At 41.8% G+C, this 23,829-nt stretch overlaps 1 protein-coding gene across 1 annotated transcript in view; it reads left to right on the forward strand.

Moving 5' to 3' along the window:
* PPEF1 (protein phosphatase with EF-hand domain 1) overlaps window positions 1-23,829 on the forward strand; it is a 43,321-nt gene that overhangs the window by 13,150 nt on the left and 6,342 nt on the right. The window contains exons 4-15 of the mRNA XM_066598626.1: window positions 1,468-1,534; window positions 1,908-2,068; window positions 2,919-3,033; window positions 4,135-4,181; window positions 8,589-8,755; window positions 9,650-9,686; window positions 10,927-11,076; window positions 13,832-14,131; window positions 14,964-15,149; window positions 15,799-15,941; window positions 17,909-18,015; window positions 19,473-19,636. Coding sequence (XP_066454723.1) covers window positions 1,468-1,534; window positions 1,908-2,068; window positions 2,919-3,033; window positions 4,135-4,181; window positions 8,589-8,755; window positions 9,650-9,686; window positions 10,927-11,076; window positions 13,832-14,131; window positions 14,964-15,149; window positions 15,799-15,941; window positions 17,909-18,015; window positions 19,473-19,636 — 1,644 coding nt within the window. The remainder of the gene's footprint in view (window positions 1-1,467; window positions 1,535-1,907; window positions 2,069-2,918; window positions 3,034-4,134; window positions 4,182-8,588; window positions 8,756-9,649; window positions 9,687-10,926; window positions 11,077-13,831; window positions 14,132-14,963; window positions 15,150-15,798; window positions 15,942-17,908; window positions 18,016-19,472; window positions 19,637-23,829) is intronic.

The following is a 23,829-nucleotide window of genomic DNA, read 5'->3' on the forward strand; positions in this document are numbered from 1 at the left end:
ATGACACGGTCATTATGCCCCAGTATGAAGAAATGCCATTTTGGAGTGTTCGCAGGGGCTGTACCTCGATGCGTGTAGATGTAGAATCAGGGCCTGCCTGATTTTGAAAATATAATTAAAATCTGGCTGGGACCTTTACACAACGAATAAAGGCCTATTTACATGCAAAGACAATCTTTTAAACGATTGAAAGTTTTAGCGATCATTTTACATAAAGTGTTAATGGACACCAATGTCCATTAACACTTCATCATCTTCATTTGCATGTATAAGGGCCTCTGAGAGCTGTTTGAAAAGCCCAGCATGTGGTCTGAGCTCTGCACACAGCTGTATTGTTCTCACAGGGGCTGCCGGAAAAATACACTGTAATCTCCCAGTGTGCGGTCTGTTGATAGATACTTTATCTCTCTGTGGCTGAACGATGGATTTTAAGCTCACTTTAAAATCATCGTTTAGACGAAAAGTGCATGATGTGCGCGTTTATGCGCCACGATTATCGCTCATCTGTGGTCATTTGAATGATAACTCATTGTGTGCAAATGGGCCTCTACTCTTATTAAAAGTTTTCCTTTTGATATGAACTTTGCAGTCAGGATGTCTATGGGAAATATCTATGGCGTGAAGCCACACCAGCAGGGGTCAATTAGCATCCCCCTGTCACTGACTAATTTGATTGCCACCAGAACAAAGGACTTTCTGGCCTCTTGTACATCATAGGCTTTTTGTGCAGTGGAAAATACACTGCAGATTTTAGTATGTATCCACCCCAAAATCCACATCAAAATCTGCTAGTAACATGTATTTTGACAGATTTTGGTGCACATTCACCCCCTCATTTGAATATGTGAAATTCACACTGAAAATCCACACCGCATTTCTATTTACGTTACACATTTTTTCCAGCAATATGTGAATGGAGTTTCTGAAAATCCCATTCACTTTTCTGCTACTCTAATACACTGCAGACAATTCTGAGGCAGAAAATCCACAACACATCTTCAGCATGTGAACATACCTTTAAAGGAGTTTTCTGGCAAAAATTCTATTGGTGACCTATCCTCAGTATAGATCATTAGTAGTTGATTGTCTGGGATCAGACGCTCGGGACTACAAAATCAATGGGAGCCATGCCTGTAGTTACAAGTGCCGACCTCTACACAGGGGTCAGAACAGCGTCCTCTACTCTGACCCTGGTGTATTTGTGGCACTGTCACCAGACGTAGAATCAGCTGTTCAGTCGCATTCCCAAGTGGCAAACCCCAGCCGATCAACTATCGATGACCTATCCTGAGGATAGGTCACCAATAGTATTTTCCCCAGAAAACCCCTTTAAGCCTCTGTCAGAAGTGTCTGGCAGTGGCTTGTTTCCCTCTTCTCTACTGAAGAAAAATATTGATAGGGACGTTTAGTGTCCAGCTTCAGTTATTATTTCACTGCTCAATTCTTTCCACATAATTTGTTTTCCAGCTCTCCAAATTTTTTACTTTCATGATGGACCACTACGCACAGATGACTGAGCAACACCCAGGCCCAGGTAAGAATGACTTATTCTGAAAGCAGGGTCCCAAAAATGAATGTAACATTAATAGAGATGAGCGAACATACTCATTTCGAGTAATTACTCGATCGAGCACCGCGATTTTCGAGTACTTCCGTACTCGGGTGAAAAGATTCGGGGGGCGGGGGGAGGCGTGGCAGAGTGGGGGGGTAGCAGCGGGGAACAGGGGGGAGCCCTCTCTCCCTCCCTCTCCCACCCACTCCCCGCTGCAACCCCCCACTCACCTACGGCGCCCCCCGAATCTTTTCGCCCGAGTACGGAAGTACTCGAAAATCGCGGTACTCGGGTGAAAAAGGGACGTGGCCGAGTAGGCTCGCTCATCTCTAAACATTAATTCTTCAACTTCCAGACTTGATTTCCAACATAGTCAACTCTTCGGGAGAAGGGCAAAATAAGTTTATGGCTTATGAGATGATTGAAGTTCCTGATTCTTATGATGGACCACGGCTTTCGTTCCCTTTATCTGTGTCTGATACAAATACCCTTCTCCGTGCTTTCAAGCAAGAAAAGGTAAACTCACTGATGTAATGAGTAAGTACATTAAAATGATTTCTACTACTAGGGCTCACCCGATCAATCCATCATTAAAGGGATTTTCTGGAATCAGGCAAAATGTATCCAAGGGGGAAAATTAAATACAATAATATAAACAAAGTTCTTACCTCTTAAATACCCCTACTGGTCCAGTGCCATGCTTCACTCCTCTCCGACACATTTCTAACACTATGCAGGACAGCGCTTTGATGTCCATCGGAGCGCTGTCATGTATACTGTAGCATGCATATGCAGAACAGCCTCCAACATTGGAGCTCTGTTCTGTATACTGTTAAAAACATGTATCGGCCTTTATCCGAAATCAGAGCTATGCAGGAAAGTCTTAATGTTGAACGAGGGCCGACACTGGATTGAAAATTGTTCATTTTCAAAAAATTGCTAATAAAGTTATCACGGCAGCTCATTTTAATGTGTTTCTGTTGAGTAATTCCAAAGAATCCACAATCTGTTCCCACTCTAAATAAATAAGAGCTGGGGAGTGCGAGGGTGGCATGGAAATTGCATTGGAGAGGGTTAATACTGATGCTTACTTATTTAGTGCTTTATTCTAAGAATTACAGCCAGTACTATGCTTTAAATTATACGATAACCAAAGCTGTAGCTTTAGTTTTCTCGTCTCAGCACTCGTTTAATATCTAGATATATTATAAATCATTAGCATTAAAAGGGTTAATAAATGACTACAAATGACATATGGCCTCAAAGGATATATCTGAACAATACAATATGTGATGCATTAATGTAATTAAATAGTTTGTATTACATAATTACTTCTATTTTACAATATCAACTCTTCACATTTCAGAAACTTCATGCCCGATATGTTCTTCAGCTCTTCCATGAAATCAAAAAGTTTCTAAAACAAACACCAAACATTGTTCATTTAACTACATCATACGCAAAACAGATCACCATATGTGGTGAGTATTGCCTGTCGATAGAATTGTACAGCTTTGGGTAATGCTTCTTGTTATTACAGGAGTAGTAACTTTATGCAGAATTCTGTCAACATGTCTTTGTACTTTAAGAGACTTAGGTTCAATTATTTATGTTAAACATGCCAACACTATACCCTCCCAGCTCTCAAGTTAGTCAAGTGTCCGGGGTACCCCTCTGGGGTGTTGCATTTGTATGACACTGGGAAGCTACATTTCATAGGGGTGCCAATACTTTTGCACTTAGCATTGAATAATCAAGTTGTGACCTCTTTACTTTTCTTATTTAAGACCTAAAGAATGATCATCCCAAATTTCATGTTTGTACAACATCAGGAAGTTAGAGAATTAGATTTGGTACATTACACAGGGACACCAATACTTTTGCACTTAGCATTGAATTTTCGAGTTGTGACCCCTTTTCTTTTCCTATTTAGGACCTAAAGTTCATGACAAATTTCATGTTTGTACGACAGCGGGAAGTTAGAGAATTGGAGGCGAGTCAGTTAGTGAGTGAGGGCTTTCACCTTTATATATATATATAGATAAAATCTATTCTGATTTTATCTCTGCTGGTTGGCTAAAAAAGGAATGAATGTAAAATCAGAAGGCAAACATATACTCGTATTGTGTTGGGTACTCAATTTGCAGTGTGAGTTTTAGGCAGTAAAATGGTATATCAATAGAATTTTAAAAGTAAAGTAAGTACTAGCATATTACAAGGATTTGCCATCACTTACTCAATGGGGTCTAGCAGTGCAGCCCATTCAGTGATTTTCTGTACACAGCCATGCTCCTGTCCCCCTGCTGTGCAAGGAACTACAACACTGCACCATCCGCTTGCACAATGGGAAGGCAGGAGCATCACTGTGCAGAAGAACTGGTGAAGGTACCTCTTTCCTTTTTTTCTCCAAATTGGCAGGGGTTCTAGAGGTCACACCCTCATAGATGATAATGGTATAGCATACCCCAGTGCCATAACATTAAATGATGGGAATACCCTTTACCGTAATGATTTTGTGTTGTAAAGTGATTAATTTTAAAATATTGTCATCACTTATACTTATTCCATTAACGCTTGATTAGGTGACCTCCATGGAAAGTTGGATGATCTGATGCTAATATTCTATAAGGTAAAAATCCTTGATTAGTTTTGCTGCAATAAAACCTCCACTAAGTATTTGTGTCCACCCTTTTATTAAAGGCTATGTAAACCTTTGCTCTCTTTTTTATATCAATGTGTTTTTGGAAATGAGGACTTTTTGTTTTTCATTAAAAATTTCTGATTGTTTGATTTCTATGTTGTAATGTTTTCCAAGACACTGGAGGACTGAAGTTTTAGCAAATTCTGTCAGACAGAGTAAACTGACAGCTCGTTCCCTAGCCTGCTCCCTCACTGTGAGGCTGTATTCAGTGTCTTTCCACCGAGCTATTACAGAGGGCTGTATGATAGTGTGGGAGGATGGTGGAGAAGATCAGGAGGACCTGAATTTTCTACTCTTATCAGCAGTGAAGGGAAATGGGACCAGCAGGTATTTAGAAAGAGAGTGGAGAGATAGCTGTGTAGTATTGAGTGGGTGTGGTTATGCTACACAGCCCCTGAAAGAGGAGAAGGGAGGGGGAGCTAAGCTTGTGCACTTTCATGAGACTAGCTGATCAGTGCTCAAAACACCTCAAGCTAGAAACTTGAATGTGGTAAATCCTGAAAACCAAGTTTGCTGAGGGTCTGCTTGATAACCAAAATCACATCTCATCTGTACAATTTAACCCTTTTATCTCTGCATAGTCTGAGCTTATGCAAGGTTTTGCAAATATAAGACAGTGCAACCTTGCACTCGGGTGTAGCGAGAACTTTGGTTCTGGGACACTACAGTAGGATACATTGGTACTTTTGATGGATCTACAATACAGGATACCGTATAGACATACCATTGTACGTAAATATCGGCCAACTGATCAACCTGATGTTACGTTTCGGAAAGGGCAAATTTTAAAGGACTTCCTAATGAATAGTCATCTAACCAGAGAAAAAAGGAAACAAACCTGGCTGAAATCTGCTATGAGAGGCTCCTATATATGTGGAACTGCTCTTTCTCCAGGATTATGTTGTGAAGGGGATTAGCTTGGGATAGCCCTGGATATACACCACGGGTCACACCTTTAGTACTGTCTGAACACGGGTCTTTCAAACACAAAAACAACATTTGTTTTTCTTTCTTGGCTTGAGGTGCAGCAATGCAAACATCCGTTTTAAAATACAAATAAAGGCCTGCCCATCCGGCTCTAACTTACCATAAATGTCCCTCACTACCAAGTGGTGAGCTAATTCGCCCCCCCCCAGCCTAAAATATAAGCAGCACAAGTCTAGATATTAGTCCTGCACTCACACGGGTTTTGGCACAGTGTAGCAGCTCCCACAGCTTAAGGTGCTTTTAAAAGGAACGATTATAGTTCAAAAAAATCATTCAAAGGAGTGAAAGTGGATGATAATCGTTCAGTCTAAGCTCACTCCAATGACTGAATGATGAACAATAATTGTTCACTTTTCGATCGTCGTTCGTTTTCTTCAGGCATAAATATCATTGTCGGCTTGTTCAATAATCATTTGATTTTAAAGAGCACTTGTTCAGTCCTTCTCAGTCACGTATACAGCAAATGTGAAAAACTAAACAATTCTCGTTTGAACAACCCAACAATGCCTCTGTCTGTCTAAGCAGGCTGCATGAACGAACGAGCCAGCAGTGACATCATTTACTCATTTGCTCGTTTAAATGATAATCGGCCCATCTAAACAGATCACTGGGGTGTATGCATCTACAGCAGACAGACACTGCACATCCACCCACTGGAGCAACTAGTTATCCAGCAAGTGACCCAGAATGATAGGAGTCTGGGAGACTCCTGCTATCCACTACAACTCCTACCATCCTGTCACAATGTCAACCAAAACTGAATTACATAATCAAATTTATACAACACATAACAAGTCAACTGTAGGAGTCATTTATGTGTCTGAATGCACCTGCCTTAAGGTTTACATGGGTAAAGCCATACAGCAATTATATAGAAACCTATGTTATAGTAAATATAAATGTATATATATATAAAGCAAATCTACCAATTCTGAGATTCATTTACCCTGCAGCTGGCAAGCTTACTAGTTGATTGCTTTGAGGTCTCCAATGACTAGCAATCACCAGCATCCACAGGTTGTATGCTCAGACTACAGCTCCCTTGGGAGTACTTAAAGAATTGCTGTGCTGAGTGCAAGGGAGGTCACAGAAATCAGCTGACGATATGCTTTTCTTAGATCACTTTTATGCTGTGGTAGATCTGACTACAAGAATTAAAGGAGATGTCTCGAGGAAGCAGTTAAATTTTTTTTTTGCCCAGTCCCCCCCATTAAGTACACATTACTAAGCCCCCCTGTAAATGACATTTCTAGCTGGTTCGTACTTACCGTTCCAGCGTTTCAGCAACTTATAAAAGTTTCCTCAAGATGGCCGCCGGCTCTTTCCCCGTCGCTCGCTGCAGCCCGACGTGCGCGCTCCCGAGACGCCGCCAGCTGTGTCTCCATGGCAACCGGACGCATCGCAGCCGCCGACCAGACGCCCCGCAGCCGCCGACCAGACGCCCACCGCCAGGCAGCAGGTAACCGGCGCTAGCCCCCGGCTCCCCAGCGCTAGACCCTCAGCCCAGGTGAAGGCCCCGGAGCCCAGCGCTAGGTTCCGGAGCCCAGCGCTAGTTCCCCCGGCCTAGCGGCAGCCCCCCCCGGCCTAGCGACAGCCCCCCCATCGCAGCGACAGCCCCCCCCCGGCCTAGCGACAGCCCCCCCATCGCAGCGGCAGCCCCCCCCCGGCCTAGTGACAGCCCCCCCATCGCAGCGGCAGCCCCCCCCCGGCGCAGCGACAGCCCCCCCCCGGCGCAGCCCGGCGCAGCGGCAGCCCCCCCCCGACAAATCACTTACCTGGGAGGCTTCTCGGGGCTGCTGGGCTGGGCTGGGCTTCTCCGCTGGGCAGCTCCAGTTTCTGCACCTTCCTCTAACAGAGGAAGGTACAGAATGGCCGCTGCAGCGCGCTCCCGAGCAGTGACAGCTCGTCTGCGCATGCGCAGAAGAGCTGTAGCAGGGAGCACACTGAAGCGGCTCGTGCTGAATGGAGAAGACCGGACTGCGCAAGCGCGTCTAAAAAAGCAAGCTGCCAGCGAATTTAGACGGAACCATGGAGACGAGGACGCTAGCAACGGAGCAGGTAAGTGGAATAACTTCTGTATGGCTCATATTTAATGCACAATGTACATTACAAAGTGCATTAATATGGCCATACGGAAGTGTATAACCCCACTTGGTTTCGCGAGACCACCCCTTTAATCTATGCAAATCATACAGTGAAGACTGCTTAAGTTCATTGTACATTTATACCTGCCTGGTTGAGACAGGTTGGGGAGATGAAGTTATGGTGTTGGGATAGTTTTCTGGCATAAGTGCATGTGTTAAAAAAGAAAAAGTTTAAAGCTAGTAATAGAAGGCCATCTAAGAGTAACGGAATTACTACGGCTCAAGACAACATCCATGTTTTGCTCTGACGGGAAAATTTGAATTTGACTTGTGATGATTAGGGATCTTTCGCACGGGACAGTCATATGACATACTGCAAGCCATGGTCATTTCTGCACCATGATCTGGAGGCTACCAATGATTGTATTGCGAAATTGAAAACGACCTGAAACCTGCCTGCAATTTCGCATCAAAAGTTAGATCCACAGTTAGACCTGTGGATTTTGGTGTGGAATTACGCAGCTGTGGATTTGGCTGCGTCCTGAGGCATAATTCCGTCCTGTATGAAAGGTCCCTTAGGGGAACTCAAAGGTTACACACGAGTCATGGTAATGCCATGCTTGTATCACAACTCATGGGCCACTGAATGCCTCTGTGGAGCGCTAGCCTAACTGCAAACTGGCTTCAACTTTTTTGAACAGAAAAATGAAAGTGCACAACACCAAGTACGTCATGTTTTTTAATAGCATGATCCATATCATAGCAGAGGCATGAACATTGCTAAGGTAATATATCTGAAGATCGTACCCTGGTTTTCCCTTTTCTAAACTAACCCTGAGAAAAGTATCATTGGAGATTTGAATGTTCTTAAGTAGAGATGAGCGAGCATACTCGCTAAGGGCAATTTCTCGTGCGAGCATTGTCCTTAGCGAGTACCTGCCCGCTCGGAAGAAAAGATTCGGGTGCCAGCGGGGGGCGGAGAGCGGCGGGGGAGAGCGGGGGTGAATGGAGGGGTGATCTCTCTTTCCCTCTCTCCCCCTCACTCCCTCCTGCTCACTCCCGCAACTCACCGCTCACCCGCGCCGGCACCCGAATCTTTTCTTCCGAGCGGGCAGGTACTCGCTAAGGACAATGCTCGCTAGAGTAATTGCCTTTAGCGAGTATGCTTGCTCATCTCTATTCTTCAGTTTTTGCACATATTTTCGTAAATAAGGTGGATTGTCATTACTCATCTGTTTCTGTGCATTGTGATTTTGTTCTGCAGAATGGTCTCCCCTCGCCAGAAAATACTTATCTTTTTAATGGAGATTTTGTAGACAGAGGGAAGAACTCTATAGAAATACTAATAATCCTCTTTGCGTTCATCCTCGTCTACCCTAATAATCTACACTTGAATAGAGGCAACCACGAGGACCCAATCATGAATTTGAGGTACTGCGGTCGATAACATGCTTCCATAGTATGTGTCTTTTTAATTATACTAATATACCTGTTAATCTTGTAGAAATTAACAGTATTTAAGTATATTTCGGAATATTTTTATTCACGCAAGTTTAGTCACTTTTTTGAAAGTTATACTCATGTAACACATGCAACTTTTCAGCCACTAGGACTACTCTTAAACCAAGTAGAATTAATTTTTTTGGCAGTGATCTTTTTTAATGTTGCCTAGTTCTTCAATATGTAATGTTTCTAAAGGCCTTTAACGTGAGAAGATAATCAGGGGCAAACATTCACCCTATTGTTGGCTTGTCTGAGGAATGCAAAGTCCTACATCTAGGCAAGAAAAATGAAATTGCAGAATAGGAGGAATTGAGCTTAGCAGCACATGTGAAAAAGACTTTGGTATACTAATAGATCACAGACTGAACATGAGTCAACAGTGTGAAGCAGCAGCAAAAAAAGGCAAACACAATTCTGGGATGTATTAAGAGAAGCATAGAGTCTAGATCACATGAAGTAATTATCCCCCTCTACTCTTCCTTAGTCAGACCTCATCTGGAATACTGTGTCCAGTTCAGGTTACCCCATTTAAAAAAAAAAACAAGACAAACTGCAGCAAGTCCAGAGAAGATTTACCAAGATGGTGAGAGGAGACTTAATAGCTGTCTAAAAAAATTTGAAGGGCTGTCACACTGCAGAGGGATCAATCCTATTTTCATTTGGATGATGAAAGACTATAAGCAATGGGATGAAACTGAAAGGGAGGAGACACAGATTAGATATTAGAAAAAACTTTCTGACAGTGAGGGTGAACAATGAGAGGAACAGGTTACCACGGTAGGCGGTGAGTTCTTATTTATGTTGTTATATCCTTCTCTTTAGGTATGGCTTCACAAAAGAAGTAATGCAAAAGTATAAGGTCAGTTTATATGTCATTATAAAGTATATGGCTTCAAATGGTTTATCCCAACTTTAAAACGCCTTTAAAGGGTAGGTGCATTCACTGTAGATTTAACTGCCATACTGAATCCACAGCAAAATCCACACGTGCAACGTGCAAATTTTGCAGCATATTTAAATCCTCCATACTATCCTACCAAAAGTATTTGGACACCTGGGCAAGAATCATGATGGCTTTGTGATGGATGGCTTGTGTGCAGCGGCATATGCCATATTTCCAATAGTGTGCAGTTCCTGTTGTACGGTACCCACACTGACTTGGTTTCCACACGTTTTCAGCCTCTCAGTGTGCTCCTGGATAGTAGAAAAGCGAACCATGCAGACGGTTCCTCCCCCCCCCCCCCCCCCCAGCAGTCATTTGTTCATTTTGGTTCATATCTTGGGTTCTTGGTTTTGGCATGGACTGTCCCTCTCTGCTCCACTTTTTGATCATATAACTCACAGTTAATCTGTGGACCTGGCTCTATAAAAAAAAAATACATTTTGTTACTTGTATAGCGCCAACTTATTCTGCAGCGCTTTCAGGTAATTTTATTCATTACCCCCTACCAAGCTAGGCACTCATTTTACATACCTCAGAAGGATGAGTCAACCTTGAGCCGGCTACCTGAACTATGCGGGAAGGGAACTCGCAACCTTCAGGTCATGAGTGAGAGCTTAGGACTGCATTTCTGTTTACCTCTACACTGCCACAGGAGGCATCAAGCTGGGGCTTTTAGCAGAAATGTCACAAACTGATAGTTCACTAATGTTACAACGAACAATAATACCGCATGTAAACTCTTAAGTTCCTTGGAACGAGGCATGGTAAACAAAACAAACTATGGCTGACACCTCCAAGGGCCTGCATCTCATGTAGCATGCTTTAGGACAAGTGACATGCTAATATGATATGATCCATTCTACTGATAGGGGTGTCCAGATACCTTTAGTAGGATAGCATACACTGAAGGGGGTTGAAATCCGTGGTGAAAATCCAAAGCAGAAATTGACTAGCTGCAGATTTTAAAATACACATTGCAGGTCAATTTCCGTGTGGAAAAACTCTACACCATCCGGATAAAATTTGTTCAGATCTCATTCACATGGCCGGTCCTCTAATCAGCAGCAATTTCCATGTGCATTCACCCATAGAATAAAAACAGTCCGGCGATCAGTGATCATCGTAGATTTCAACTTTGACAATTTTTTTTCTGCAGATCCATGCAAAGAAAATACTACATCTACTTGGAGACGTATACAGTCAGCTGCCCCTCGCTACCATTATTGACAACAAGGTGCTCATCTTACATGGAGGGATAGCAGACACAACAGATCTGGATTTTCTAACTTCCATTGAAAGAAGCAAGGTGAGTGAAACACGGAACAGAACACAGATATGGGAATAATTTGTCTAAGTTAGTATCTAACAGACAGTGGACTAGTTGATTAACATTTCTATTGCCATCAACGCTACAGCCGCAGCATTTATTCTTCTTTGATTGACAATTTCACTTTTCGGAACATGCTAGCATTAAATCAGAATTGATGACTGATGAAGCATCAGCTTTTGTATGTATACTTTTCCCCATCTCAACCTTAAGGACTCTTTCACACGGACTACAAACTCTCGCTACAAAACGCATGTATGTGAAGCCCATGGTTTCCAATGGGTTCTTTCACATGAGCGATGTTTTGTAGCCTGAAAGAACTCATTGGACACCATGGGCTTCACATACATGCGTTTTGTAGCAATGTCACATCGCTACAAAATCGTGTGATTTTGTAGCCCGTGTAAAGCCGGCCATAAGGCCAGCAACTCCCTAAGAATTGGTATCCTGATTAGTGCCCTCCTTGCAAAAAACATAGTTTTTGAGGACTTTTCTATACAGATTTAGGGCCTGTTTTTGTTTTAACCTCCTGCTAGAAATGTATTGAGAGGTTTCGTCCTCATAACATATTTGTGGAGTCTGTAGCACCTCCGTCAGCCACACTGAAACCTACTCCGGCTTTGAGCTCTGCTAAATCTGCACCTAAGACCTTGGCCAACTTATTAGTTTTTTCAATTTTCAATATCATCTATTTGCATATGATAACCAAATCTATCTCCCCATTTCCAATCTTGACAGATTATTATCTTTGATCATCAGGGGGACATATACCACAGAGGCAGCTTTGAAGACCATGCTAGTCACATCCATTTTGCTATCAGGTGTTAAGAAATTTCCAGGACACCCTTTTAACCCTTTATTGATCAAGCGCCGTAAATATACAACGCTTGGTGCTAGGCTTTAAACCTGCGATACAGTAAATTAATGGCGTAGGTTTAAAGCTACTGCAATCTAGCAGGAACAAGTCTGGGGGTTGGCTGTCTACTGACAGCTGAGGGCTAACTATAACAAATAGCAGCAGAGAAACTTCCATTCCTCAGGGTGCATTCAGACGACCGTATATCAGCCAGATATTCACGCCGGCCGATATACGGCATCTCTCTCTGCAGGGAAAGGAGGCTGGAAGAGTCAGGAGCAGTGCTCTGAGCTTCCGCCCCCTCTCTGCCTCCTCTCGACCCCCCTGCACTATTTTCAATGAGGAGAGATGGGACAGGGTGGAGCTAATTCACGGAACTTAGCCCCACCCCTGTATTGACCTGCAGGTTTTTCCTTCAGAGAATGCCATAAAAAAACGTTATTCTAGAGTTTGCTATTCCTACGTTCTAAAAGGCGGAATAACACATGAGCAATAAGTGCATCTCAGCCCAAAATGGTACAAGTAAAAACTCATACAGCTTTACAGCTCTTTTTGTTAAAAAAAAAAAAAAAGGTTCTGGGTCTTGGTAATGCAGCAACAGAGAAATTATTTCATTTTCTAACTGTTAATAGTGTGCAAAAGCAGTAACACATAAAAAAGTACTTAAACTTGGTATTACCATTATCATGCTCATCCAGAGAATAATATCGTCATGTTTTTTTACTGCATGGTGAACACCAATAGAACAAAACCCAAAAGACAGTGGTGGAATCTCTGGGTTTTTTTAGCCACCCCCCCCCCCCCCCCAAAAAAAACAATTTTTTTAATTACGTTTCACAACACATTATGGCTGCATTCACACAGGGCGGATTTGCCGCAGCAGATCCGCCCGCGGCAAAACCACCCGCGGCCGCTAATTTCAGGATTAGCCAGCCATATGGACGAGGTTTCTCACGGCTAATCCGCTGCGGTAAATCCGGTTGGAACCGCGGCTGCGGCCACCGCAGCCGCGGTTTCAAAACATTGAGCATGTCTGTTTACAGTCGGTTTTTTGTTTATTTATGTTACGGCCGCGCTCTCCTCTATGGGAGAGCCGGCCGCAACGGAAAGGCATGCAGCTGGACTGCTTCAAAGCCGCCGCGGCTTAAACCGCGGCAGTTCTCACGGCGGAAATCTCGCGGTTTTTGCTGCGGCCAAACCGCGAGATTTCCGACGGGAATCCGCTGTGTGTGAACCCTGCCTATATGTACCCTAAAGTGGTGCTGTTAAAAAATACTTGTCCGGCAAAAACACAAAACAAAAACTAATATAGCGAGGTAAACAAAAATTATAAATGTTATGGGACTCTCAAAACAATAATGAAAAAAATGAAGAAAAAAGCTTGGTCATTAAAAGGGTTTTTGAGGGAGAGTACTACTGATGACCTATCCTCAGAATAGATCATCAGTAGTTGATCGGCTGAGTTCCATCGCTCGAGACCCCGACCGATCAGCTGAGCAAGGTACAACCTCTATGTATTTGCGGAGCGATGGACTCCAGCCGATCAACTATTGATGACCAATTTTGAGAATTTTGAGAATCGGTCATCAGTAGTATTCTCCCTGGAAAACCCCTCTAAGGCACAAAATAGGCTGGTCACTAAGGGGTTAAGGACTGTCTGACTAGCAAACAAGTGTGTGATAAAGTTTTCAGAGTCATGGAAAGGGTGTAGATGGGCGAGCATGTGGCCCTGTACTGTATGGCAAAGAGCATCACCATAACAGAAGTACCACTTCCAATCATTGCCATGGAGCCCCTATTCTTCTGTGCATATCACTGGATTAATCTAATTGTCTTTCAGCATTTTCCTAAAAACCCATTTTTTGTCTTTAATTTTAGTATAAATCAGCTTTGAGACCTCCAAGAAAAAATCCACCAAGGAACAAACGAGTACATAATGGAAATGAGTCGCCGCTGGATGGATGTAAAGCTTCTAAACATACAGGATCTTCAAGCCATGCAGTGCAGCAAGCCCCTGACAAATGCCAAGTAGTCTCAACTTCTCACAGGCATACTGGTGGACGGCGGGAAGAATCCAGAAATGGTGCCATTTTGAAATCAAATCACCTAAATTCAAGCATTCAGTTGCCTGATATGACTCCAGAATTAACAGTCCCTGAAAAAAGAGAATGGAAACAGGTTTGTTAAATGTCTCCTTCTAAGGCTTCAATAGATGAACCTATGTGTAATTATGCTTGCTGCAATGGAGTGTATTTGCAAATGAATAAGAGTTGTGTGCTGGGTCACACCCTTCCCCTTACTTTTTTAACCTGCGATAGATTTCTATGGCAGTGATAGAAAGATGAGCTTGCTTAAAGGGGATGTCCAAGTTATATATGCTGTGTAAAATGCAATCACCATGCAGTAACATAACAAATAGACATATACTCACCTTTTCCTCCATCAGCTATGTCCCACAGCACCGGTGTCTGTTTATTCGCTGCAGTCCCACCTGGTTTATGGGATGTCACAGATACTGCAGCCAATAAAAGAGCTTAGTGATCCATTGCTGAGCGCTGTAATTGGCTGCAGAGCCTGTGACATCCGATAAACAGGCTGAAGTCAGAGGAGGGACCCAGAGTAGCACCGCGGGACAGAGTGGGAATGGGGAAAGGTGAGTATAAGCCTATTTTTTATGTTACTGCCCGGTGAATGCATTATACCCAGTATAAATAACTCGGACAACCCCATTTAATTATTAAATGAGCCATCAGCCCATCTCTCACCTATGATGTCACCGACACCACAGGCCTGCAATACCATGTGACTTCTTATCGGAACACAGCTAGAAGTGCCTGCAGGTATCGGTGAAGATTTTAAATCCCCAGATAGCCCCTTTAAGGCTATTTTATATTTGTTACCTATTTACTTCTTATATTACTTGTTGTTTCAGATGATAATGTTTAATACATTTAACTGATAGGTGATTTTTACAGTGAACTGCACTAACATTTGTTCTTTATTGGCTAAGGTTGTCGACATCCTATGGAGTGATCCAAGGAGCCAAAATGGCTGCTCACCAAACAGTATTCGGGGCGGGGGTTGTTACTTCGGACCAGATGTAACCAAAAGATTACTTGATCAATATAATTTAAAAATGTTGATCAGGTCACATGAATGCAAACAGGAAGGTTATGAGTTAGGGCACAATGGAAAGGTAAGAAAAAAAAGTGGTTCAATTTATTGTCTGAAATTAGAAAAACGGGGTTTGTTTAATTTTTAAAATCAGAAACAGCGCCACTCCTGTCTATGGGCTGTGACTAGTATTGCAGCTCAGCACCATTCACTTAAAATACAGAACTTAACATTCAACCATTTTCACTTTTTAAAATGGCCACATGACTCCATGTTATGGGTTGAATTTTGCATAGATTTTACATGAGGAATTTTAAATTACATCAATTCCTGTCAAGAAACTAAAATATAAAATGTACTAACTATGCACTACAACATTGTGGTATACGAGGTCCAGTGAAATATTAACTTTGCATAATACCGTGTTTCCCTGAAAATAAGACAGTGTCTTATATTAATTTTTGTTCAAAAAGGTTTAACTTTTTTACATGTATAGCTGCCTGGACACTATTTAAATTGACTTTTTTAATTAACTGTTAGAAGGGCTTAGTTTTAGTATTTCAAGCATCCTCAAAAAGCCTGAAAAATCATTTTGCATCCTCAAAAATTCTGTAAAATCATGCTATGTCTTATTTTCAGGGAAACAGTGTAGGTAAAAATTAACTTGAACATTTTGGGTCACAATTAGTCCTACTTGTATATTACACATCAAGAACATCTTTGTTGCTTAGGTTATAACCATATTTTCCGCATCTAACTACTATGATGAAGGAAGTAACAAAGGAGCGTATATCAAGCTGTGCCCAGATCTAATTCCACGCTTTGTGCAATACCAAGTCCGTAAGTGCACACGCAAACTCACGCTTCATCAACGGTAAGCGCACACTTTTTAAAATGTTTTTACCTTTGTATTTATCAGAAATTTGACACTTACAGATCCTTCCTACATATAAAAATACTAATAAAGATTTTTTGGATTAAAAATGAATCATTATAGAGGACACGACATAAGATATGGTCTGAAAAGGACTCATGGGGGTGGGGAGAAGAGGAGGACAGAAATATTATGTGTGCTCCCTCTTTGTTCTGCTTTCGTTTCCTTTTTTACTTTACTTTTCTCTTTCTGCGCTTTCTTACTTTGTCTCCTTTCGTCTAATTTTAAGTACCGTATATACTCGAGAATTAGCCGACCCGAGTATAAGCTGAGACAATAGGTTTTACCACAAAAAACTGGGAAAACATATTGACTCGAGTATAAGCCGAGCTATATTCAAGTATATACTAGTAAAAAAAAAAAACCCTCCATACTCACCTCCCAGCTGGCATCTGTGTCTGTGCGACAAGCTGCTTGAATTCTCCCTGCTGTAATCTCCCACTGTCCTCTCTGCTTGGTTCTGTCAGTGCTGTGTAAGTAAGCGCTGTTATTGGATTGGGCACCAGCCAATCATAGCTGGCGCTCGATCCAATCACAGCGCTTACTTACACAGCACTGACAGCAGGGGATTTGAAAGCTGAGCAGGGAGAATTCTAAAGCAGCTTGATTGGCTGTGAATGATCGAGCACCGGCTGTGATTGGCTGATGCTCGATCCAATCACAGCTCTTACTTACACAGCGCTGACGGCGGTGGATGACAGAGCCGAGCAAAGAGGATGGCGGGGAACGGCAGCGGAGAGAATTCAAGCAGCCTGCTGCACCGCGGCCGGAGACACAGATGCCGGCTGGGAGGTGAGTATGGAGGGGGTTTTTTAAGCCTTCCCTGACTCAAGTATAAGCCGAGGGGGGCTTTTTTAGCACAAAAAAATGTCCTGAAAAACTAGGCTTATACTCAAGTATATACAGTAAGTAGATTAATATGTCCAAAACAGAACTGAAGGCCACAAGTTAACCATTCTAATGAAATATGCAAGACAACAATGTGGTGAACATTCTATTTTCTCATGACAACAATGTATGGCATAATCGAAAATGTAAAGCTCACGCGAATCATCATTGTATTGTTTTCAAGATGTACTTTGTTATTTGAATGGTAAGGAAAAAACCTTCTGAAAGTCTGAAATAAAAAGATGCTTAAAAAAAAAAATTAATAACTCATTAGGAATTCACTTTAATACGTTTGCAATCTGGAATGAAAAACACCAAGCACATAATTTATTCATGGTCAATTTTCCTAATGGCCCATCAAATCATATTTTGTGGTGATAGCGTTTCAGGTCTTGAATATTTTAACCTTCTGACTTCATTTACAGGAAGATGTTTTGGTGAGGTTTGTGAAGGATGTACGCACAGATCTATTCATTACGTTTTTCATCTCTCAAATTTGAATACTTTAGGTTTTCTTTTTCAATTACAAAAAGAAATTTACAATTTTTTTCAAATAGATTTTTGTGATCACTGGACACACATCAGTAGTAGATAGACACACTATGTCATATGTCCATGATACTAAACATATACTCATAAGTAATTTTTAGAGATGAGCGAGCGTACTCGCTAAGGAAAACTACTTGAGCGAGTAGTGCCTTATGCAAGTACCCTCCTCCTCGTCTCTAAAGATTCGACTGCCGGCGCGGATGAGCAGTGAGTTGCGGGAGTGAGCAGGGAGGAGCGGGGGGGAGAGAGTGAGAGAGAGATCCCCCCCCATTCCTCCCCGCTCTTTACCGCCACTCCCCGCCCCCCGCCGGCACCCGAATCTTTAGAGACGAGCGGGCAGGTACTCGCATAAGGCACTACTCGCTCAAGTAGTTTTCCTTATCGAGTATGCGCACTCATCTCTATTAATTTTAAATTCTAATTAGTCTAAAATGATAATCGCTCCCTTCATCGTTGGTTTCTTTCTGCAGGATGAATGCCGTTGAAGACTCTGCTGTTAGAGCACTACGGGAACAATTTTTTGCCCATCGCTCGGACCTTATAAAAGCTTTTGAAGAGTATGACCCAGATGGCACAGGTGAACAAATTATAATAGTGCCTTTCTGTAAGAAATGCTGCCTGTTTGTGATCTCTATTTTCATTTTAAAGATTTGTACTGTGTATTTACTTTACATGTTGCCGTATAGAGCAATTTCATATTTCTATACTTCATTTGTAATATCTCCTTCTATTATGTTTTACATATTGTACTTTTACATTGCTTATGTGGAAAGGTATTAACCCTTTTGTGATGGCCCAATAGTGTTTTTATGTCCTGCTGTTACAGGACGTGTATGGAGGGAGATAGCGGCGCTATCTCCCTCCATACAGTGTGGGCGTCAGCTGTTTATTACAGCTGACACCCGCGGGCAATAGCCGCGATCGGCCGTATCTCCAAGAAAAAATGTAATAAAAAACGATCAAAAAGTCAATTGTTTGCAAAAATAGTACCAACGGAAACGACAGGACGTACCACACAAAATGAGCCCTCACTCAACTATGTCGACAGAAAAATAAAAAAGTTATTGTGCGCAGAAAATGGACACAAAAAATAATTTTAAAAAATTAAATATCTTAAAAAACAAATACAAGTACTACAGCTAAAAAAAACCTCTACAAGTTTGGTATCGTAATAATCATACTGACCCATAGAATAAAGTTATCAGGGCATTTTTGTTGCAGTTTGTGTGCCGTAGAAACAGGACGCAACGAAAGATGGCGGAATGTTGTTTTTTTCCATTTCTCTCCACTTTTTTAAGTTTTTCAGTACATTATATGGTATAATAAATAGTACCATTGAAAAATACAACTCGTCCCGCAAAAGATAAGCCCTCATACAGCAACAGATAAATAAAGGAGTTACAGTTTTTTAAAAGAGAGGAGGAAAAAACGAAAATAGAAAAAAGCAAAAAAGCTCTGTCACTAAGGAGTTAAAGCCAATAGTTAAAACAAAAACCTAATCCCTCCAGCTGTATAGTAAGTATGGTGCATCCAGAATTCTTTATATAATCTGAGAATTTGGGATATTTTCTTCCCCTCTGTAAATTTTGTAAATTTTCTTCACCCCTCTCATGTGTTAAGTATTTACTCCAGCATGTTTTTTTGGTAAAAGTGGAGGTTTTTGAGCATTTGTAGAGGCTGCAGGGGCAGAAACAGACCCTGTTTCTGTTAATGGCCCCCCTTGTGTGCCCTTTTTGTGGTTTGTGTTTTTTAATTTAACCAAATAAAATGTAAATCTTTTAATCTTAGTCTACTCTGTGAAGAGCTTCAACTACAAATAGACTACTGCCTCTGTGACGCATATTTTAATAATAATATAATGTTTTACTTTTCCCACCTTTGTGCACCATTGCACAAAAATATTATGCAAAATGAAATCCTTCTCCAAAAGTGCAAAGGAAGGAATAAACTGCACTATATGTATGTCATGTGGTATTTCTGTAAGATAACTAAATTATATAATCACCAAAGCGCAAATCATTGTACATTTAACAGGAAAGATCTCCATCAGTGATTGGGTAACAGCCGTGGAGTCGGTGCTCCATCTGAATCTACCATGGAGGACGTTACGCTCAAGACTTGCACGACTGACTTTTGATGGGGGTGTAGAATATCTTTCATGTTTTGAAGATTTGCAAATGGAAAAATCCATTAAAGTTGTAAGTGTAGCTTATTTATTTTTGTTTCTATTATACCAAATCACAATTCACAGTCCATAAAATTTAAAATAATCTGTCAAGAAACAAAAAAAATCAAAGAAAGATGGTAAGTGAGGAAAGATTGGAGGAAGGTTGGCTTGCTTCCTGTTCTGGCAGCTACCTGGATTAAAGAGACTCGGCCATGTTTTTTATAGAATGAATGCTATAAAATCTATTTTCTAGATCATTAATTTAAATTATTACACATGAGGTCACTGAGACAGATGGAAAGAAGTTTGCTGTTCACTGAGCAGACACTCGCTGGGGTAAATATGGGGGTGGATGGTAGTATGGGAGAGCAGGATGATCAGGCAGTTAGCTGAGTGACAGTTAGAAGGAGGGGTAGAGGGAAGAGATCCAGGGAGGCTAGTCCTGAACCGACACACCCCAACAAGTTTGCAAAGTTGGCAGATGAAAGGAATGCCATTACAGTGTTAGCACTGCTGCACCTGCTACAGTAAGAAGGGGAATGGGAGCGCAGGGCAGGCCAGACAAGTCCTAGTAGTGGGAGACTCAATTATTAGGGGGACAGATAAGGCAATCTGCCACTAAGACCGGGGTCATCATGTGTTGTCTCCCTGGTGCTCGAATCAATACATTGCAGGAGAGGTTGACAGATTACTGGAAGTGGCTGGTGAGGAGCCAATAGTCATGGGACACATTGGCACCAATGACAAAGTTAAAGGTAGGTGGGAGGTCCTTAAAAACTATTTCAGGGTACTAGGATGTAAGCTTAGCATAAGGACCTCCAATGTAATATTTTCTAAAATGCTACCTGTACCACGTGCCACACCAGAAAGGCAGAGGGAGATTAGGGAAATAAACAAGTGGCTCCAGAGTTGGTGTAGGAAGGAGAGATTTGGATTCCTGGAGAACTGGGTTAACTTTGCTGTTGGCTACAGGTTCTACTAAAGAGATGGGCTGCACCTCAGTGGGGAGGGTATAGCTGTGCTGGGAGAGAGGATGGCTAGAAGGTTGGGGTATTTAAACTAGTGACTTGGGGAAATGGCAACCAAGAGGTTAGAGGGGAAGATTGTGTAGACTGTGATCTGGGACTAAGTAATGAAAATGGGTGTGGAGCAGTGGGAGGGGTTAGAACAGTTAGAACTGGCAGAACCGTTAATAGGGATACACTTAATATAAAAAAATAACCATAACTTTCTAAACTGTATGACTAATGCTAGAAATTTGAGCAATAAGGTTGACAAACTGAACATGATAATGACTGAGGAACTATGACATAGTGGAAATAACGGAGACCTGGATAGATGAAAGCTGTGGCTGGGGGTTAACTTATAAGGTTATAGTTTGTTTAGAATGGATTAGAAAAAAAAACAGAAAGGGGGAGAGGTTTGTCTTTACGTAAAGTCCTCCCACACTACAAGCATATACTGTATATTTGAAGGAGATGAACATGTGGAGTCTGTATGGGTAGAGATACACGGAGGGATAAACAACAGTTAGATCCTCTTAGGGGTTTTCTGCAGACCATTAAATATAACAGAAGCCTCTGAAAATCTATTACTAAGACAAATAGATGAAGTAGCAAATCACAACGAGGTAATTATTATAGGGGACTTTAACTATCCGGATATAAACTGGCAAGCCGAAACTGCGGATGTTTCTGTCAATAACTGAAGATAATTACCTTTCCCAATTTGAGCAGGACCCAACTACAGGGACGGCCATTTTGGACTAAATATTAATCAATAAACCTGACAGAATAACAGGGGTGCAGGTTGGGCAGAGACTAGAGATGAGCGAGCACCAAAATGCTCGAGTGCTCGTTACTCGAGTCGAACTTTCAGTGATGCTCGAGAGTTCGTTTCGAGTAACCCCAAGTCAATGGGCGACTTGAGCATTTTTGTATATGACTGGTGCTCCGTTAAGGTTTTAATTTGTGAAAATTTTAGCAAATCACCAAAGTCATGTAAAAAACATAGAAATGGATAGGGCAGGCGAAGAGCAACATGCAGGGCTGCATTTCGGGCTCCGAGGTCTCACTAGTAAGCCACAATAGTGGCAAGAGTGAGACCCCCTCCTCGCACTGTCAGCATAAAGATCGTTCTCCTCTGCCAGAGAAGAACGATGTTAGCCCATTGAATTCAATGGAGCCGGCAATACAGCCGGCTCCATTGAAAGCAATGGGCTGCCCGCGAGCGCAGGATGAATTTTCGGGAAGGGCTTAAAAATATAGGCCCTTCCCTGAAATTCATCCAGAAATGTGTAAAAAGTAAAAAAAAAAAATACTCATCTTGTTCCGGCAGATGGAGTTCAGCCGCGGCCGGCCAGCAGTTCAGTTCTCTTGAACTGCTGTGAGTGATTGGTCCATGTGCTGAGCCAATCAGAGGCAGCACTCACTCACCCATTCATAAATTAATGAATGGGTGAGTGAGAGCTGCCTCTGATTGGTGAGAGCTGTGACCAATCAGAGGCAGCCCATTCAGCAGGCGGGGATTTTAAATCCCCACCTGCTGAATACTACAGAAAGCAGTTCAGGAGAACTGCCAGCCAGACGCGGCTGAACTCCGGCTGCAGCGGAAAGGTGAGTATAAATTTTTCTTTTTTTAGTTTTACACATTTTAGGATGATTTTCAGGTAAGGACTTATATTTTTAAGCCCTTCCCGAAAATTCATCCCGCGCTCACCGGCAGCCCATTGCTTTCAATGGAGCCAGCTGTATTGCCAGCTCCATCGAATTCAATGGTCAGTGCTCATTTAATCAAGACGAGTACCGCGTGGTGCTCGTCTCGAGTAACGAGCATCTCGAGCACCCTAATACTCGAACGAGCATCAAGCTCAGACGAGTATGCTCGCTCATCTCTAGCAAGGACCTGAGAAATAGTGATCATAACATAATAAATGTCCTCCTGTCTTTCAATAGGGAGTTTTATCAAGGAGCTACAAAAATACCAAACTTTGAGATGGCAAAGTTCAATCAGCTTACAGTTGGCCTTAACCTTATTGACTAGGACAATGTCCTCAGAAATAAGAGTACAGACAATAAATGGGAATTTAAAACCATCTTAAATACTGACTGTGAGTGGTTCTTATCTTACAGGAATACAAGAGTTAGCAATAGGAGTAAACCAATGTGGATCAATAAAGATGTAAAGGGGACAATAAATAACAAAAAAATAGCGTTTAAGCTAGTAAAACAAGAAGGCAGCGAATAAGCATTAAAAAGCCATTAGGAAAGAAATAAATTATGTAGAAAGCACATAAAAGCAGCAAAGATGGAAACAGAGACTCATTTCCAAGGAGAGTAAAACTAACTCTAAACTGTTCTTTAGCAACATCATTAACATGGAAAATGTGTTGGCTCTTTAAAAAGTAATTAGGGAAAAATTGTACAGGCTGATGAGGAGAAAGCAAATCTGTTAAATCGTTTTTTTGCCGGTTCATTTACTCAGGAAAATGAAATGACAAGTGAAATACAGGGTGATAAAGTAAAATCTCCGCTGAGTGTCAGCAGGGTAACACAGGAAGAAGTGCAGACCCACCTTAAAAGGAGGTTCTAAGGGAATTAAGTAATGTAATTGACAGACCATTGTTTCTTATATTCAAGGACTCTATAGTAACAAGGTCTGTTCCACTAGATTGGCACATAGCGAATGTGGTGGCAATATTCAAAAAGGAGTCGGAAAGTGAATGCAATGTTTAAAAGGTTTCTAAGAGTTGCAATGCTGTATTAACTCAAGATAAATAGCTGTATACTGCCATATCCGCACAGCTTTATGAGGGGCTGCTCCTGTCAAACCAATCTGATCAGCTTCTACTAGGAAGGATGGTTATAAATGGTACATACTCTGATTGGGTTACCGTTACTAGTGAGGTACCACAGGGGTCAGTTTTGGGGTCCATTATTTTTAATATATTTATTAATGACGTTGTGGAGGGGTTGTATAGAAAAAAATATCAATATTTGCAGAGGATACAAAACTATGTAAAGTAATTGACACAAAATAGGACAGTATATTGTTGCAAATGAATCTAGATAAATTGGGAGGTTGGATAGAAAAGTGGCAAATGAGGTTTAACACGAATAAGTGTAAAATTATGCACATGAGCGGGGAAATACATGTCACCATTACACACTAAATGGGAAACCACTGGGCAAAATCGACATAGAAAAGGACCATGGAAAGGGATTT

Source organism: Eleutherodactylus coqui, chromosome 4, assembly GCF_035609145.1.
Source record: "Eleutherodactylus coqui strain aEleCoq1 chromosome 4, aEleCoq1.hap1, whole genome shotgun sequence".
Lineage (NCBI taxonomy): Eukaryota > Metazoa > Chordata > Amphibia > Anura > Eleutherodactylidae > Eleutherodactylus > Eleutherodactylus coqui.